The sequence below is a fragment of the Rhinatrema bivittatum genome, chromosome 1 (genome assembly GCF_901001135.1).
Source record: "Rhinatrema bivittatum chromosome 1, aRhiBiv1.1, whole genome shotgun sequence".
NCBI classification, from domain to species: Eukaryota; Metazoa; Chordata; class Amphibia; order Gymnophiona; family Rhinatrematidae; genus Rhinatrema; species Rhinatrema bivittatum.
In genome coordinates this window covers 96,721,014-96,741,227 of record NC_042615.1, presented here as the reverse complement: position 1 = coordinate 96,741,227, position 20,214 = coordinate 96,721,014, and the positions used below count along the sequence as shown (strand labels likewise).

General features: G+C 42.7%; 1 protein-coding gene across 1 annotated transcript in view; it reads left to right on the top strand.

Moving 5' to 3' along the window:
• The window catches only part of GLRA3 (glycine receptor alpha 3), a 116,837-nt gene that overhangs the window by 36,296 nt on the left and 60,327 nt on the right, over positions 1 to 20,214 (top strand). Inside the window, exon 5 of the mRNA XM_029604309.1 lies at positions 15,853 to 15,990. Coding sequence (XP_029460169.1) covers positions 15,853 to 15,990 — 138 coding nt within the window. The remainder of the gene's footprint in view (positions 1 to 15,852; positions 15,991 to 20,214) is intronic.

Sequence of the window (20,214 nt, the reverse complement as noted above, 5' to 3'; positions counted from 1 at the left end):
GGGAGGGTCTGATGCATTCCTTCTGAAGGTTCGCTGGTCTTTAGGCTGACTTAGCCTTACTCTCTGCTGCTGAGAGATAATAAACCTTCCCGGGAGAGGCGCTGTTTTAGGTTTCAAGTTGCTTGCATAGTCAAAAACGAGGCGAGGAGGAAGTACATATGATGCCTGTTTCGAGAATACATTCGAAAACGCATATTGAGGAGGGAGGCCCAATAACATGTTATAATAGGCACACAGCGTATGGGAACAACTTCTGAAAGGCAGCTACTGGACAGCCAGATCCCCATCATGATAGTTCCAAGAGGGCCCAGGTTGGGTAGCCAGGGCAATCCGAGCATAATAGGGTGCAAGGCTTTTCCAATATGAAGAAATGTAGGGTCTCGGAGAGAAGCACCCCATTGCATAGGCCTATGGGCAGTTCAGTCGACGAGACCACCCAGGAAAGGGTTCGTTGTTTAATGGCATGGCCCTGGGGCATAGTAGGAATACGTAGATGTACCACCCATCGTTTTAAGATAAAATTGGGAGTCCACAAAGACAAGGGTTTCAAAATACAGGCTTCTGAAGATCAGCGAGTTAGACAAAGATAATGGGGGTGTGGGTGTGGTTAGACCAGGAAGAGTCTTGTGGATCCTCGGTCTGCAGGTTTCCCAGACATAAGAAAATAAGAATATAAGAAAGTGCCATACTGGGTCAGACCAAAGGTCCATCAAATGCAGCATCCTGTTTCCAACAGTGGCCAATCCAGGCCATAAGAACCTGGCAAGTACCCAAAAACTAAGTCTATTCCATGTTACCATTGCTAATGTCAGTGGCTATTCTCTAAGTGAACTTAATAGCAGGTAATGGACTTCTTCTCCAAGAGCTCATCCAATCCTTTTTTAAACACAGCTATACTAACTGCACTGACCACATCCTCTGGTAACAAATTCCAGAGTTTAATTGTGCGTTGAGTAAAAAAGAACTTTCTCCGATTAGTTTTAAATGTGCCCCATGCTAACTTCATGGAGTGCCCCCTAGTCTTTCTACTATCCGAAAGAGTAAATAACCGATTCACATCTACCCGTTCTAGACCTCTCATGATATTAAACACCGCTATCATATCCCCCCTCAGTCGTCTCTTCTCCAAGCTGAAAAGTCCTAACCTCTTTAGTCTTTCCTCGTAGGGAAGTTGTTCCATTCCCCTTATCATTTTGGTAGCCCTTCTCTGTACCTTCTCCATCGCAATTATATCTTTTTTGAGATGCGGCGACCAGAATTGTACACAGTATTCAAGGTGCGGTCTCACCATGGAGTGATACAGAAGCATTATGACATTTTCCGTTTTATTCACCATTCCCTTTCTAATAATTCCCAACATTCTGTTTGCTTTTTTGACTGCTGCAGCACACTGAACCGATGATTTCAATGTGTTATCCACTATGACACCTAGATCTCTTTCTTGGGTTGTAGCACCTAATATGGAACCCAACATTGTGTAATTATTAGGGATGTGAATCATTTTTGAACGATTAAAATTATCGTCAGATAATTTTAAAATCATCCAAAATCGTTAGAGTGCACGATACAATACAAATGCCCCCGATTTATCGTCAGGGGCATTTGTATTGTTTCGTTAAATAGGGCGCGGGAAAACCGGCACACCAAAAAAACCCTAAAACCCACCCCGAACCTTTAAAACAAATCCCCCACCCTCCCGAACCCCCTCAAAATGTTTTAAATTACCTGGGGTCCAGTGGGGGGGTCCTGACGCGATCTCCAGCTCTCTGGCCACAGCTGCGTTGAGAAATGGCGCCGGTGGCCATTTGCCCTTATCATGTGACAGGGCAAAGGTAGCACCGGCGCCAATTTGGTTCCTGGCTCCCGACGTCACGCGCGCAGGAGATCGCCCCCGGACCCCCGCTGGAACCCCAGGGACTTTTGGCCAGCTTGGGGGGGCCTCCTGACCCCCACAAGACTTGCCAAAAGTCCAGCAGGGGTCCGGGAGCGACCTACTGCACTGGGGCTGTATTGCAAAATGGTGCCGGCCGTATGGCCGTATTGCCGTATTGCAAAATGGCGCCAACCGTATGGCACCAGCGCTACCTTTGCCCTGTCATATGACAGGGCAAAGGTAGCGCTGGTGCCATTTCTATTAATGTAGCCGTGGCCCGAGAGTGGAAGATCACACCGGGACCCCCCCACTGGACCCCAGGTAATTTAAAACATTTTTGGGGGGGTGATGGAGGGTGAGGGATTTATTTTAAACGGTCGGGGTGGGTTTTAGGGTTGTTTTAGTGTGCCGGTTTTCCCGCCCTCCCCCTTTCCCTCCCCCGATTTACGATTTTTGACGATAAATCGGGGGAATTCCTATTGTATCGCGCCTCTAACGATTTTTAACGATTTAAAATATATCGGACGATATTTTAAATCGTCAAAAAATGATTCACATCCCTACCCAATACAGATCCCTGAGGCACTCCACTGTCTACTCCCTTCCACTGAGAAAATTGTCCATTTAATCCTACTCTCTGTTTCCTGTCTTTTAGCCAGTTTGCAATCCATGAAAGGACATCGCCACCTATCCCATGACTTTTTACTTTTCCTAGAAGCCTCTCATGAGGATCTTTGTCAAACGCCTTCTGAAAATCCATGTATACTATATCTACCGGTTCACCTTTATCCACATGTTTATTAACTCCTTCAAAAAAGTGAAGCAGATTTGTGAGGCAAGACTTGCCCTGGGTAAAGCCATGCTGACTTTGTTCCATTAAACCATGTCTTTCTATATGTTCTATGATTTTGATGTTTAGAACACTTTCCACTATTTTTCCTGGCACTGAAGTCAGGCTAACCGGTCTGTAGTTTCCCGGATCACCACGGAGCCTTTTTTAAATATTGGGGTTACATTTGCTATCCTCCAGTCTTCAGGTACAATGGATGATTTTAATGATAAGTTACAAATTTTTACTAATAGGTCTGAAATTTCATTTTTTAGTTCCTTCAGAACTCTGGGGTGTATACCATCCAGTCCGGGTGATTTACTACTCTTCAGTTTGTCAATCAGGCCTACCACATCTTCTAGGTTCACCGTGATTTGATTCAGTCCATCTGAATCTTTACCCATGAAAACCTTCTCCATTACGGGTACCTCCCCAACATCCTCTTCAGTAAACACCGAAGCAAAGAAATCATTTAATCTTTCCGCGATGGCCTTATCTTCTCTAAGTGCCCCTTTAACCCCTCAATCATCTAATGGTCCAACAGACTCCCTCACAGGCTTTCTGCTTCGGTTATATTTAAAAAAGTTTTTACTGTGAGTTTTTGCCTAGAGCATCGTTGTATCTCATCTCGGCAGGCGTGTTAGCCATGTTTATGGGGATGAGAAGCCATGGCCGGCAACTATAACCTAAATCTCCTGCAAAAATGACATAAAGAAAATATTAGTATTTGCTGTGTTATAGCCACAGGTGACTGGCTAGCCACAACATCCATTAAGACAGTGCAAGATAGCCTGCAATGTTGCTGCGCCTTAACAGCTCCGTACTGTTGCCTGACAGCAGTATAGTTAGGAGTTGTCATCTATTGAGCTACCCCTGTTCATAGGTACATCACTGGGTGTGCATCTGGCAAGGGTGGCCTCACTGCCCCTCCTAATCTAGCAAAGGGTACTGAGGTGGCAGCCAACTGTACAGACAAACATTACAGCTGTGAGGCCTGCAGTGAAAGGCATGACCGTACCTTTTGTTGTTATGGTGCAGGTACATTGCAGGTGTGCAGGCTGTGCAGTGTGGCAAGTATTGGCAAAAAAGCCTATACTGTTAGTAACAGAGGACACCAACATGAAGGGAACAATACTTGAAGTACAGGAGTGCAGGATTACACATCCACACTAACTGTCCATGGGCAAGATGTGTTGCTATATAATCACACATACAGGTAGTGTGGCAGCAGTGTGCCATGTGCAGGCATTATAATGTTACCACAAGGCATGCTAGGAAATTTACCATTTGTGGAACAGGTACTATGAACCTACATACAGCTTAATATTTCACCACCTTACTGACTCCTTTGCCCACAGAACGTCAGCAAGACAGTATACAAGAGTGTTCAAATGGCATACCTTAACCTTATTTGTTGCTTAGGAGGCATGGCAAGCCATGTATACAGGGTTGATAAAGTTCACCTGCCCATGCTAACCCCACAGCTATCCCCCCCCCCCCCATGCCCCCCTCCTTTGGGTAATATAACACACATCTACATTGCATGACATGGAATAGATAAAGGAATAATGTCTGTTAGGGATGTGAATCGTTTTTTGATGATTTAAAATATCGTCCAATATATTTTAAATTGTCAAAAATCGTTAGAGCCGCGATACAATAACAATTCCCCCGATTTATCATCAAAAAATCGTAAATCGGGGGAAGGGGGAGGGCGGGAAAACCGGCACACTAAAACAACCCTAAAACCCACCCCGACCCTTTAAAATAAATCCCCCACCCTCCCGAACCCCCCCAAAATGCCTTAAATTACCTGGGGTCCAGAGGAAGGGTCCCGGTGTGATCTTTTACTCTCGGACCTCCGGTGCTTGTAGAAATGGCGCTACCTTTGGTTTTTCCGTACGGAAAAACGATTCGCGGCAGGAGATCGCTCCCAGACCCCCGCTGGACCCCCAGGGACTTTTGGCCAGCTTGGGGGGGGCCTCCTGACCCCCACAAGACTTGCACAAGCCATGCAAACTAGTATAGCACAGTCCTATTCTCTCTGACTTCCATGATACTTAAGATGGATGCAAGAGAGGATCATAACTATTTCCTGCTGAACTTTGAATGAAAACCCGTCAAGCTGGATTGCAGAATCTACTCTGTCCATTTACCTCAGCTATTTGCTGACAGGCAGCAGTAAAGTTGCCTTCCAGAGCACAAATTCAAGTTGAAGGGCCACCTACATGCTGGTTAAAGCTACTATCCTTTAACATGCTGGATGTGCCTCAAAAGTGTACCAACAGCAGTTCCAGAGGGGAATCCTCCAGCCTGGAAAAAGCCTATGGGGCCTCTTCTACCAGCAAAAAAGATATAGTTTGGAAGTGACTACAACCTGCAGGGAAAATCAGCATAGAAATGGCCTAACAGATCCACCTGGAGCAGTTTCTGGATGATTTGGACCCGCCTATATGGTAATGGGTATGCCAACATACAAAGCTCAAAAAAGACCACCCTGGAAGAGGTTGATGGCTTCCACCAAGTCAAATTTCAATAGGAGCACATTAAGCTGCAAGATAGACCACCACCACTGGTCCAAGGACACCACAGTCCAAAAGCACAAAGCCCCCATGGACTTTAAATAACTGTTCCAATCATGGGATCCAGACCCACTGCTCTGCTTCAGTTATGGGAAAAGAAGCCACTTCATCTGAGAGTATCACTGGACAGAGGACAACCAATGGATGCCAGCCTGATAACCCTACACTTTTTACAACTTTTTGGACACTCCATGCTCAGGGTTCACTACTTTTGTGTTCCAGTGGAAAAGGAGGCTCCTCTACTTATGCTCCAGTAAACTTGGGAAGCATAAAGACTCTCATACAGAGAGAATTAGTCAAGAAAATGCATATTGACTATGAGAAGATAGTGACTATCACCACTGTTCATGGAGACCAGCAGCAATATCAGACCAGCCAGGTCTCATTAAAGATCCCAGCCAGACAAGTCAACATAGAAGTGGGATTACTTCTATGGCTTTTACATCCCATTGTCTTTGGATGTGATTGTCCAGACTTTGGGGTTCTCTGGCTTCAGCTTACTGCTGGCCTGGTCAATTCAGCACATGATGACAATGGATTTCCAGAACTACTCCCACTAGAGGACCCAGAGGGAACCCAACAGCAAGGTACCAAAGTCCCAATGGCAATGTTACTAGAAAAGGCTGCTTATTCCAAACCCATAAGGGCCACTGTAGATAGGTTTTATTTATTTATTTATTTATTTATTTATTTATTTATTGAAATCTTTTCTATACCGTCGCTAAGTAATATACCATCACAACGGTTTACATGTAAGCACATAAATTTATGTAAGTGGGTGCATACTATCGTACATTCTAACAGGTGCCACAAAAGGTTCAGTTACAATAAATTGCTAAAGACAATCACTTGTTTAGTGAAGTAGGTCATGACCAGGTGTACCTGTAAGGTACGGTTCACGGGTAAATATCATATATATAGTGTTTACAATTACGTTTGTGAGGTAGATTTCATAGATTATTGAGATGTGCATTCTTAGAATAGTGCTGTGTGTTGGTGTTCTTCTTCTGCTATTCCTGTATATTTTCATTCTCATTCTCCAGTCTCTTTATAAAATGCTTGTTTAAAAAGCAATGTTTTTAAACTTTTTAATTTAATTTTAAATTTTTACCATACTGGGTCAGACCAAGGGTCCATCAAGCCCAGCATCCTGTTTCCAACAGTGGCCAATCCAGGCCATAAGAACCTGGCAAGTACCCAAACTTAAAGGTTTTGAGATCTCTTTGCAACCTGATCTCTAGGGGCATTGTGTTCCAAAGTGTGAGGCCTGTTAAAGATAAGGCCCTTTCTTTCACTTGAGTTAGTCTTGCAGTTTTTATTGAGAGAATGGTTAAGAGTGCTTTATTTGCCGATCAAAGGTTTCTGTATGGGACGTGCGCTCGTAAAGCCGTGTTTAGCCAGTCCAATTTTTCATCATGTATTAGTTTATGTATGGTACATAGGGCTTTGTATTTAATTCTGTGTTCAATAGGTAGCCAATGTAATTCTGCCAGGGTTTCGGTTATATGGTCCCTTCTCCTTTTTCCTGTTAGTATTCTAGCTGCTGTGTTTTGAAGTATTTGAAGTGGCCTTAATGTTGTATTCGGGAGTCCTAGTAAAAGGGCATTATAATAGTCCGTGCTGGAGAAAACTAGTGCCTGAAGTACTGTTCTGAAATCAGTTAGTGTTAGTAATGATTTTAGTTTTCTGAGTATCATGAATTTTCCATAGCCTTCTTTTACTTTTAGCGATATGTGTTGTTTTAGATTGATTTCTGGGTCCATTATTATTCCAAGATTTCGTACTTTTTCAGCAAGTTCAATTTTCTGGTTGTCTTTGAGGATTATTGGAGTTTGGATGATTTCCATATTTTTCCATTCTAAGTGTAGAAATTCTTTTTTTCAATATTGATCACAAGTTCCATTCGGTTTAGCAGTTGTTTTATAATGTCTAGGTACATGTTCGCTAAGGTTAACTAGTGTGTCCTTGATTGGTAAAATTAGATGAATATCGTCTGCATAAATGTAATGTATGGTTCCTAGACCTGATAGCAGATGACATAAGGGCAGCATGTATATGTTAAAGAGGGTTGCGGACAGGGCTGATCCCTGCGGTACTCCTGTTTTGAGATTGACTTTTTCAGATAATACGTTGTTGATCTGAACTTGAAAGAACCTATTATTTAGATATGAACTGAACCAGTTTATTGTTTTGCTATGTAATCCGATTTCTTCTAGTCTTTTAGTAGTATTTTATGGTTCATTGTGTCAAAGGCTGCTGATAAGTCTAGCATTATTAGAATGTACCGCTATCGAAACCTCTTAGAATGTTATCTGTTAGTGAGAGAAGTAGTGTCTGTTTCTGTACTGTTTTTTTCTATTAGTTTAGCTATTAGGGGAAGATTTGAGACAGTAGTTGTTCAGGATCATGGGGTCACTGTTTTTTTTCTTTATGGTTGGTTTTATAATTGCCCCTTTCAGTATATCTGGCATAGTTCCTTCTTCAAAGGATAGGTTTATGATCTTAGCTAATATAGGTGAGAATGTGTTGGCTGTTTTCTTAAGTTCAAATGTTGGTATTGAGTCAATTTTGTGTGGAGCCGGGTTTATGTTTTTTAGCATGTATTCCATTTCCATCTCAGATATCTCAATAAATGATGACCATTGGTTCACGTCTCTTTTTTGCATTTTAATTTCTTGATTGTTAGTGTTTAGAAGTTTATTTCTTAATGGGCTGATTCAGTACAGTGTGCTCCGATGGAGCGCACTGTTAACCCACCATTGGCCGTGCATTTTCCCTTACCCCTTATTCAGTAAGGGGCCGAAAATGCGCGTCCAATCCCCTGAACCTAATAGCGCCCGCAACATGCAAATGCACATTGATGGCCCTATTAGGTATTCCTGCACGATTCAGAAAACAAAATGTACAGCCAATCCACACATTTTGCTTTCAGAAATTAGCGCCTACCCAAAGGTAGGCGCTAATTTCTTTGGGCACCGGGAAAGTGCACAGAAAAGCAGTAAAAGCTGCTTTTCTGTGCACCCAAAACTTTCCAAAAGTTAAAAAAAAAAAAAATTTGAAGTCGGCCCGCGGCTGTCGGGTCGAAAACCGGACGCTCAATTTTGCCGGCATCCAGTTTCCGAGCCCGTGGCTGTCAGCGGGCTCGAGAACCGAGCCGGCAAAATTGAGCGTTGGCTATCAAACCTGCTGACAGCCACCGCTCAGGTCGAAAAGGAGGCGCTAGGGACGCGCTAGTGTCCCTAGCACCTCCTTTTCCCTGGTTTTACTGCCGGGCATAATTAGCATACTGAATCACGCGCACAAGAGAGTGGCCTGTGCACACACCGGGAGAGCAGGCATTTGCCCGCTCTCCCACGGTCTTTACTGAATCGGCCCGTAAGTTAGTAATTTTGTCACTGAAAAATTTGGCAATTTTGTTACATTTTGATTCTGGTAGATTTTGTGGTGATTCTTGTTTGTCATTGGTGAGATTTGATACTGTTGAGAATAAGGTTCTTGGATTGTTAGCAAATTTTTCTATTTTATTGCTGTAGTATTCTTTCTTAACATTAAGGATTAGTTGTTTGTAGAAAGCTAGATGTTTTCTGTATTTGGTTAGGGTATCGGTTGTTTTGTGTTTTTTCCATCTTTTTTCCATTGATCTGAGAGTCTTTTTTGCATCTTTCACTTTTTCATTATGCAGGGATTATTATGTATAGCTTCTTTTTTACGTATTGATTTGATGGGATTTATTTCATCAGCAATTTTTTTGGTTGAGTCTAACCATGTTGCCGTAGCAGAACTGCAATTGTTGTAGTCAAAATCTGTTAGTTTTTCCTCTAGTTTGTCGCTTAGTTTTTTAATATTGAAAGGTGGTCAATATTTAAATTCTAAGGGGTAGATTTTCAAAAAACGCGAATAGGCGTACTTTTGCTGGCGCATCAGGCGCCAGCAAAAGTACGCTGGATTTTAGTAGATATGCGCGGAGCCGCGCGTATCCACTAAAATCCTGGATCGGCGCACACAAGGCTATGAATTATGTATAGGCGGCGCACGCCGAGCCGCGCAGCCTACCCCCGTTCCCTCCAAGGCCGCTCCGAAATCGGAGCGGCCTTGGAGGGAATCCTCTAACGCCCTCCCCTCACCTTCCACTCCCTTCCTCTACCTAACCCACCCGTCCGGCCCTGTCTACACCCCCCCCTTACCTTTCTCCAGGGATTTACGCCTCCCGGAGGGAGAAGTAAATCCCCGCGCGCCAGCGGGCCTGTTACGCGCCGGGACGCGACCTGGGGGCGGGTACGGAGGGCGCGGCCATGCCCCCGGACCGCCCCGGGCCATAGCCACACCCCCATACCCGCCCCCAAAACGCTGCCGACACGCCCCCTAAACGCCGTGACGACCGGGCCCACCCCCCGACACGCCCCCGACACGCCCCCCTCGGAGAACCCCGGGACTTACGCGAGTCCCGGGGCTCTGCGCGCGCCGGTAGGCCTATGTAAAATAGGCTCACCGGCGCGCAGGGCCCTGCTCGCCTAAATCCGCCCGGTTTTGGGCGGATTTAGGCGAGCAGGGCTCTGAAAATCCACCCCAAAGGGTTTAATTTTGTTTGATTTGAGGTTTAAGGAATTTTACGTTGGAATGAATAAGGAAGTGGTCTGACCAGGGTATTTGTGTGTAATCAGTTTTATATTGTTCTAAACAGTTGTGGTTGATGAAGGTGAGATCCAGAGAGTGTCCAGCTTTATGTGTTGATTTGTCTGTTATTAGTGAGAAACCTAATGCAGTCATGGCATCTATTAGTGTTTGGCATGTGTTTGACAATGGGTGGACGTCCATGTGAAGACTGAAATCTCCTAGCACTATGGTAGGTTTAGAGATGTTTAAGTGTGTTGTAAGGAGCTCAATTAGTGGTGAGATATTTAGTTCTAGGAGCTTGGTGGGCAGTAGATGAGGCATATTTGTATGTTGTTAGTATCAAATATGGCAATTTCATGATTTGGAGGGGTGTTATTGGTATTTGTTTACATTTAAAAAAAATTTCAATAATTAGTAAGAGTCCACCTCCGCGCTTATTTATTCTAGGGACTGAAAACACTTCGTAATTTTTATGTGCTATTTGATTTTTTAGGACAACATCAGATTTTTTTAACCATAATTCGGTTATTGCAATGGTTTATTGTCATACAGCAAATCAGTGATAATTGGGAATTTTTTGCGACCGACAGTGCATTTACTAAGAGAAATGTTAAAATAAATAGGTTGTTTATGGCAGAATTTTTTTAGATTGGGGTCCGTTTTATCTGTATAGGGTAATTATGTGAGGATTTCCTTGTCTCTTTTGCTATATATCTAGCTTTGTTCTTTAAATAATTGTTTTCATATTTACCATTGTTCATGCAGACGGTTATTGTTTGTTTGGTTGGTACTTCACCTTTCTTGTCCATGTTGCAAGTTGATAGGTTATGACTTGTGGCTTGTGTGGCATGCTCCTTTGTTGCGCCCCTTTGGGGCGCGACGCCAGAGCACTGCACCTCCAGTATCCTCTCTGCAGCTTTAAATCCACCCTCTTTGCCATCGGTGATGTCAGCAGCGTCAGCCAAGGGGGAGGAGCATGGCATCACTTCCAGGGTCCTCGGGGGTGATGCGACAGCGTCTGCAAGGGAAACACAGGAGAAGGAGAGAGAGAAAAAAGCAGAAAATCAGAAAAATAAAAAGCTGAAAAAAAATTCAAGCAAGTAAAAACAGAGAGACACTACGGGAGGGAGAGGGAGAGGGAGAGATGAGGGACCCAAACACCCCATGAACCCTTAGCTGTCCCCCAAGAATGGGACAAGGAAAATAATTCAGAGAACTTTAGATTTACTCAAACTAAAGATGAGTCCCTTAAGTTTTACTGGGAGGGCATTCCCAGAGGGATGGGATGCCAACCCAGGATTAGAAACCTGTAATCCATTGAATATACTCTGCTAGTTAGCAGTAATATATAACTAACTAACGGGCCGATACAGTAAAGTCTGCAAAAAGAGAAATTCTTATATTGGAAATTTTTGTAGAAAACTAGATCCTTATCTTGTTGCAAAGAAAAAGTTACAAACAAGGTGGCTCTCTTAGAAATATCGTCAATGGACACTTCAAAAAAGGTGGCGATGCCTTAGCTCTTTAACACATGTATTTATTTATTTAACAGCTTTTCTATACCGATATTAGTGGGCACATCATATCGGTTTACATCAAACAATAATTAGAAAATACAATGAACAGGGAATGGGGAGCAGGACAACATAATGCAACATGGTGCAACAACGGTGCTGCAACTAGAGGAAGCTATAATGGTGAGCCTGAAAAGGAGAGCTGGAGAGTAAAAAAGGGTTAAGGCTGTAGGTCATGGGCTACCCTGACCTTGGAGTGATAGCCAAATATTTTGTTTGCTATATTTTAAATGTATCTTTTCCATGCCCTGAGACTGAGAAATCCAGTGGCAGTATTAGCTGTGAGGCAACTTCAAACTAGCAATGGAAAGGCAGTGACAAGAGGTCTTCAGGCTACATCTTGCCATGAAAAGAGTCATCAAGCCAGCCAGGAGAAAAGCACCTCACCTCAATAAGGGATCGTGCCCTATCAATTGCTGGCCCCACTCGTTGGAATGCTCTACCTAAAAACATCCACCTTGAGCCCTGCCCCTTCAAATTCAAGAAAATGCTAAAGACCTGGCTTTTCCACCAGGCATATCCAGACTAGATCCATGTACTTCATCACCTCATCCCATCACTCTACCGCTAACTTCATCCCCTCTAAGTTATTACATTAATACTTTTACTAAGAACCATGACAGTTCTCTTTCTCTCTCTTGTCAACCTTGTAGAGATGTGCAAAAGATCCAGATCTTTCCAGATTTCTTGTGAACTACCCTGGCTTGGAGGAAACATTTTCTTTCTTTTATGCAAAGAGTGTTAGATATTGGAGTAAGTTTCTGTCTTAAGTTTCCATGCAAATGTTTGATTACTTCTCAAAATACTAAGTTTATTTTTTCTGATCCATTACAAAAAGGTGAATTTTGAAAGCCTGACATGCACATCAATTAGGGGAGGTGCAAATATGTTGGACCAGTGCATGCCAAGCAACTTTTAAATGCCACCGGGATACACGCGTACATGCCACTGCTCACACAAATGAAAAGTTTCCAAAAAGGGGCGAGGCATGGGCATGGTCTGGGCAGAGCATGGGCATTCTGGAATTGTAACATTAAATTTGCGCATAAATATTTACACGCACAGGCACGAGCTGGGGTTCCCTGCTGCGTTACTTTAAAAATATAATTAAAAAAAAAAAAAAAAAAAAAAAGGGCCTCATGGGGAACAAAGGTCTTGCCTTCCATCTCAGTTTGCTCATTTGCAAGGAAAAGGTACTGCTTTTGGTACATGGAGCCTCATTGCCATGCAGACAAAATTGTTCACAGTAAGCCCTAGTGAAGGTGTTATGACCGTTGGTCGCAGACGGCTGTGACCGCTATTACTTACTTTGTATGTCGCTGCTCTCTCTCCTCTGGGAAGACTCGCGGCTGTGGCTAGTCATTTTCGACCCTCAGGGCTCCATTCGAGGACTTCCCAGGGCGACGAGGATGCCGCAGACTGCCATATCTCTCCTGGGCCTCCCTAGGCGCGCACGCTCCATGACCCCTGAGGTTCCTGCCAGGGCGGGAACCTCAGGGGAGTCTCCCCTTGATGACATCACTAGCCCTGGACTCTTAAGCACCATCGGGGCCTGGCTCTAATCGACTTGGCAACGAGTTCCTTCCTTGCTGAATCCTGCTGGTCTCTCTACGGATGCTGGTTCCTGTTTCCTGCTGCTCCTGGCGTGAGACTCTCTTGGGTATCCGCTCCTCAGGGGCTCTGTTCCTGGATCTGGCTATCTGCTCCTCGGAGGGCCCTGTGCCTTGGATGCTGCCTACTAGCTCCCCCGCTCCTCGGGGTTGTTTCCAGAACTACTCTACTCGTGGAGACTCAACATTGGTGTACCCCACTCTGCGGGCCATTGCCATTCTATTCTACCTCGAGGACGCTCAGCGTGGTATACCCCGTCCTGCGGACCATTGCCTCACTACTCTACTTCATGGAGACTCAGCACTGGTATACCCCACTCCACGGGCCATTGCCTCACTACTCTGCTTCGTGGAGACTCACCATTGATGTACCCCGCTCCGCAGGCCATTGCCATTCACCTGTGACTGTGCCGTGCCCCCCGCTCCTCGCGGCAGCGCATTGTGTACCTTGTGACTGTGCCACGCTTCCCCACTCCTCGGGGCAGCATCCTGCCTTATCTCTGAGACTGTACCGCACTCCCCCGCTCCTCGGGGTAGTGTGCTCTTTCACTGCCAGAGACCTCTAGGCTTCCCCGCTCTTTGGGTAAATCTACGTCATCCTCCCGTGCTAATTCTCTCCATGGCTCCGCCCCCTGGGTTCACTCTCCCAGCACTCCTCCATACCCTGCCTGCATTCCCCACTCCTCGGGGTCTGCTCAGCACTTAACCACTAGGAGGACCTATTCTGGAAATTGTATCCACACCCCAGTCTCCTGCTCTCTCTCTGTACTCTCTGGGCTGTGTTACCCATTGCTATAGATCTCACCTCCTGACGGTGAGGCCAGTGGGGCTCCTCCCCATGAGCTGTAGCATCTCTCACCTCGGGCCAAGGGCCCTCTAACTCATGAATCCTAACAGAAGGGACTCAGAGAAAAGAATGAGACTTGTTTCTTCAGAGATTATGAGTAGATTTTGTTCTTTTAAATGTAATCAACAGATTTTACTAACTAAATTTACTTTAAGAAGTTTACTCTGGGAATTTAAGGAGAAATATATGGTCATACTTTCTAACTTTAAAATTGAGACTATTTTCCTTAAGTCAACGAGTGTAGGAATCTAGTATGAAGCATCAGATTGACAGCTGGGAGATACAGTGGGAAAGTGATTGGAACCTAGCATGAAGAAAGCTTATGAGACAGTAGTTTGTCACAGAGTAATAGAAACTGACATGCTTTAGGAAAACTGCCTGCAGAGGCTAAATAAGGCTGGTACTGCTGAGTCATGGATGTATCGAGAAGGTATCTAGAGAAAGAGAGCAAGGGTAGATCCATGAGAACCTCTGCTGGTGGGGAAACTGCATAGCAGGCAGAACCGTTACATATATTTTTAAAATAGGTGGGTAAAATGTGTGCATTCATCATTTAAATGCATTGCATATATTTGCATTTAAACCTAAATACACACTTATTTTACAGGGTAGAGATACATGTATTTTATAAGGTGCATATGCATATATCATACTCTCATGTTATAAAATACTATAGTAAATCTGCACGTAATCACATACACACAAAGTTATCCTCCCTAGTTTCAGTTTGAAAATGGAACTTTTTACATTTGTTCATTTCATTAAATTTTAGGTAGTGTAACACATTTTGCAGTGTATTCAATACTATATATAGGGAGGATAACTTTCAAGCAACTTCATGCAGTGGAGTATATACATGTATGTGGCTGAGTATAAATTTATTATAGTATTTTATAATACATGCATTTGATATATGCATATTTTATAAAATACACACACTGTATCTCCACCCCGTAACATACATGCATATATAGGCTTACATACGAATGCATGCAATGCATTGAAATCACATATGTCAATGCATTGAACCCATGTACTATACCCACCTGTTTTAAAAATATACATGCGTATATTTTACACATGAAAGTAAAATAGGATTTACCCATATATGCTCTGATTTATGCACATACGTTAATGTAATTAATTTCATGTGCATGTCAATATAATTGCCAGTTTTACCAGTTATTGCACCAGTTCTCCCAGTCCTTCTGCAGTTCATTGAGATCCTCCTGGCTCTTTAGCTGCAATTTCCCCCAGTTTCCAAGACCTCTCACCCAGTCAATAGTACATAATAATCATGTATAAAATATCACTGACACCGGATAATTAGCAGGTGTAAAAATACACGAGTAAGTTGGAAGATGTACATATATAAGTGCCTTTAAAAGAACAACTTACATGCATATTGTTGGCACCACTTGTGAATGCCTCTAAACCACCTCTTTTTTACTTGTGAATATGTGCATGAAAAAGTGAACACACGAGTGGATTTTGGACTTAAAATATGGAATGCATGAGTAGAGGCTTCTTATGAGCATAATCATGTATAAAATGAGCATAATGTATAAAATGAGCATAATCATGTATAAAATATCACTGACACCGGATAATTAGCAGGCATAATGTATAAAATGATTAGCAGGTGTAAAAATACACGAGTAAGTTGGAAGATATACATATATAAGTGCCTTTAAAAGAACAACTTACATGCATATTGTTGGCACCACTTGTGAATGCCTCTAAACCACCTCTTTTTTACTTGTGAATATGTGCATGAAAAAGTGAACACACGAGTGGATTTTGGACTTAAAATATGGAATGCATGAGTAGAGGCTTCTTATGAGCATATATGCTAATTTTTTTGCACATAACTTTTTGAAAATTCACTTTTATATATTTACGGTTACATGTTTTCTTTTACAGTTGGATATACAATGAATGATCTCATCTTTGAATGGCAAGAGCAGGGGCCTGTGCAGATAGCAGATGGACTTACTTTGCCTCAATTTCTTTTGAAAGAAGAGAAAGATTTACGATACTGCACTAAACATTATAATACAGGTATGAAAAGTTAGATACTTAAATGTAACAGCAGTGGCATTTCTCATCAAGTTCTAGATTTACGTCTGCGGTTCTGCTGCTCTTACAAAGTATCAGAACTGTTGTGCCTAGTATACTGATTTTCAAAATCATTTACATGCTTAAAACTGGATTTTACAAGTGTAAATGCACATTAACCATGTAAGTGGGCTTGTGGAAATTGCTACAATATATGCTATTGAATTGTCAGTAGGTTTTACCCACATTAAGTGCATTTACATGGGTAAATGGTTTTGAAAATTGCTGTGATAGTATGTCACATTTGCCCGTGTAATTCCTTTCAAAATTCACCAGTTTGCCTTACTTATCCAAGTCCAAAACAGGAAAACTTCCATCATCTAAATATAATAACTAGGATATAAACCAAACAAGTACTCATTGTTTACTTATAAATTTAAAAAAAATCAGTTCTCGAAAAATTGCTTGATTGTACTAGAAACTGCTATCTTCCATTTAGCTATGTAATAAGTACAATTATGGAGAATAACACTGCAGCCATTTCCTTGCTGGTTTGTTAATATCATACTGCAGAACATATGTTTTTACCTGACATTGAGACAATAGCAAATGAAAGAAAGGGAGTTTTCCCTACATACACCCCCCCCCCCCCCCCCCCCCCCCACACACACACACACTCCATTTAATATGAATTCCATCAATTTGAATATTTTACCGCTTTTGTTGGTTTGGTATTGATTTTAGGAGGAAATGTAAAAGGATACTTCTGTGGATAAAAGATTGTCTTACCCACAGAAAATTGCCTATCTGATATGCAGATAAAGTTATGTTCACCAAAATGGTGTGGGGTTTTCAACAAAAGACTTGTGAGATGAGACTGAAGGACCTAAATATACAGTATATACCTTGGAGGAGATGATGGACAGGGGAGATACGATACAGACTTTTCAATACCTGAAGAGTATTAATGATGCACAGGAATCAAACCTTTTTCAGTGGAAAGAAAGCTCTAGAACAAGAGAACATAATGTGAAACTCCAAAGTGATACACTCAGGAGCAACATCGGGAAATATTTCTTCACAGAAAGGATGAACGATGCATGGAATGCACTCCTGGAAGAGGTAGTGAAGGCAAGAACAGTCTTGAAATTCAATAAGGCATGGGATAAACACAGAAAATTCCTAATGGATAAAAGATGGAAATGAAGAAAAGTGGCAACCTACGTTAACTTGGATAACCTGCATGGAGTGGCAGTTACTTCCATAAGAAACTTGATGGACAGGCTGGATGGACCACTGGGTCTTTTCCTGCCATCATTTATTCTGTCACTATTTTATGTCCACTTGTAAGTTTACCCACACTGAGCAGAGATGTCCCTAGGAGTGGAGTTGGGGAGAAATTTGGATTTATATGCATATTTTGTAAAATTTTACTGTAATTGTATATATTTTCTGTCCTGCATCAATATCTTACCATGTCATCTCTCAAAATAGTGTCATTTCTTTTCAAAAGATTTCACTGTAATGTTTTCCTTTATCCCTTCTTTCTGTTTGCCTAGACCAGGGGTGGCCAGTTCCAATCCTCAAGAGCCACAAACAGGTCCGGTTTTCAGCATATCCACAATGATATGCATGACAGAGATTTGCATGCACTGCCTCCATTGTAGTCAGAAATATCTCATACATATTCATTGCGGATATGCTGAAAACCAGACCAGTTTGTGGCTCTTGATGTTGAAGAAGTAGACCCTTAGGCCAAGGTGGAATTGGCACAAACTGCAAGGAGGAGCCCTGCAGGGTCCCCACCATCGGCAGGTGGAGTTGGCTGGAACATAGGCCCAAATGGATCTTCACCAATAGCAGCCCTCGTTTCCCTTAGGTTGAGCCCTCGGGTGCTGGGGCCAGCTGGACTTGGGCATGTATCTCTGTGGAGGTGAAGATTCATTGTATAGAAGTAGTTGCAGGCCAGCATGGTGAAGAAAGCAGAGTTAAGATGAGCAGTGGTTAAACAGACACTGGTTCAGGCTGTAGTGAGAGGCAGGCAGAGTTCACTCAGTGTTATGGTTCAGGCAATTGTCAGGGCAGGCAGAGTTCAAGTATGAACGGTAAGCAGGTAATGATTAGAGGCAGATGGAGTTCAAGCAGCATCACAGGCCAATCCGAGGTCAAGCCAGAAGTCCAATCCAATGAAACAAGGAACAAAGAGGAGGAAGGAAGACGAGGAACCAAAGGAGCAAGAGAGATGCTGAAGACTGATGAAGGGATATCTGACCATGAAGATACGAACTCAGAAGACAAACCAGACAGCCAGGAACCAGAAACTGGACACAGGAACTCAGGAATAACACACAGCAGAATTGGGAACCAGGAAGCAAGGATCAGGAACCAGGAACCAGAAACGCAGAGGCAATGCACTTCTCAAAAGGAGTCTACCTATTACCGAGACACTGGAGGTGCATCTGGAGGAGTTTTATATAAGGTCCAAGCAGTGACATAATTAGGAGGTACCCTCAGGCTATTCCTACTACTGGCCCTTTACATATGAGGAGATTGTGCGCGTGTCTGCCTTAGGAGCACTTGGGAAGGCAGCGGTGTGGCAGGCAGGCTAGGCTCAGCATCTTCCTGCAGTCATGTCGGATTGCAGAGGCAAGGCGGATGGTCATGCTGCAGTGAGAAAGACCAGGCTCGGTGCCGGAGTGCAGGAGAGTGCAGCGGTCTGTGGCTTTGCTGCACAGACTGCTAAACTTAACACTTGAGAACTGGATCTGGCCACCCCTGGCCTAGACTCTTGATCTCATTGCCCCATTCCATCTGTTTGCCTCCCCACCATCTACTCCTGTTTTATTTTCATCCACGCGCTACCCCTTCCCTGTTTGTCTTTCCCTGTCTTATTTTCCTTCTACTTTCTATAACCCTCCACCTTTATCTTTTGTTCTAACTATTCCTTTGACCAAGCTACCTTATCACCTTTCCTCCTTCTAAACTTCTCCAGGTCTTTAAGACCATTCTAGTTTTTTACTTTGAACTCCCCCAGCTCACCCAGACCTCCCATCGAAAAAATAGATGAGTCTGATATCATTTGCGCAAGATAATTAACAGGTGTAAAATTACATGAATAAGTTGACAAAAATATGTGTGTAAGTCTTTTATAAAATAGCAACTTGTGTGCATAGCTCTTGGCCCTGCCTCATGTGTAAATATTCATGCAATCATGCAAGAGTGAAAATTATGTTTTTAAATTAGCATGTACATGAGTAAATGCTACTTACGCATGTACATGCTAATTTTCTGCTCAAAAATGTTTTGAAAATTGATCCCAAAGCCATTAACCATAGTGACTCTTTGGAATTAAGCCAGACTACCAGATCATTGAGTTTTGACCACTGCTGTAGAAAGATTTACAGCTGACCCAATTCATTAAAAAAAACAAAACAAATCTAATGCAATCCAATTTTATTTCACAAGGAAATCTTAGAATAAGGGTATCTCCAAGGGAAACTATCTCATTCTTTTTACTCAAAAAACTTTTCATCTTGGCTGTGTAATTTTACACAGATCAGGAAATATAGTTACCTTATGGCAAGGAAGACATTATCTCTAAAACAGAAATATTTTTTTAATATACACTTTCTATCTGGTTGTAAAGGAAAAGGCAACAAAACGGGGTAGCCCTGGAAAATCACCTCTGCTTGGGAATCTTGAAGGAAGCCTGTTTAGGCCTAAAATGTCAGTGGACAGCTCAATGCTTGTAGGTGTACCCTTTTTGTTACCCCCTCTAGGAATACATGGAAGGTAAACTGCTTGGAAAAGGTGGAATGGACATCTCAGGAACTTAGCTAACAGAGAAAAGGAGTCAAGGGAAGTGAAAATTAGTAGAAAAACAAAAAACCTCAATAAAAAATAATTATTGCAGATATAAAAATCAAAATTATTAGGAGTAAAAACATCAGCAATCCTTGAGTGCAAAGCTCTCATTAGAGGATATACAGTCTTATAAGTCTGTAAAAAAAAACCTCCTTCCAACCATACATTTCATAAACAAAAAATGTTTTTTGAAAAATGCAACAGTGAAAACACTTGATTTAAGATAGAAACATGGAAACATAGAATTGATGGCAGAAAAGGACCAAATGGTCCATCCAGTCTATCCAGTAAACTTATGGTAGTAACTGCTGTGCCATGTAGGTTACCCCACGCTTGTCAGTTTCCCACATCATAAAAGTCAGG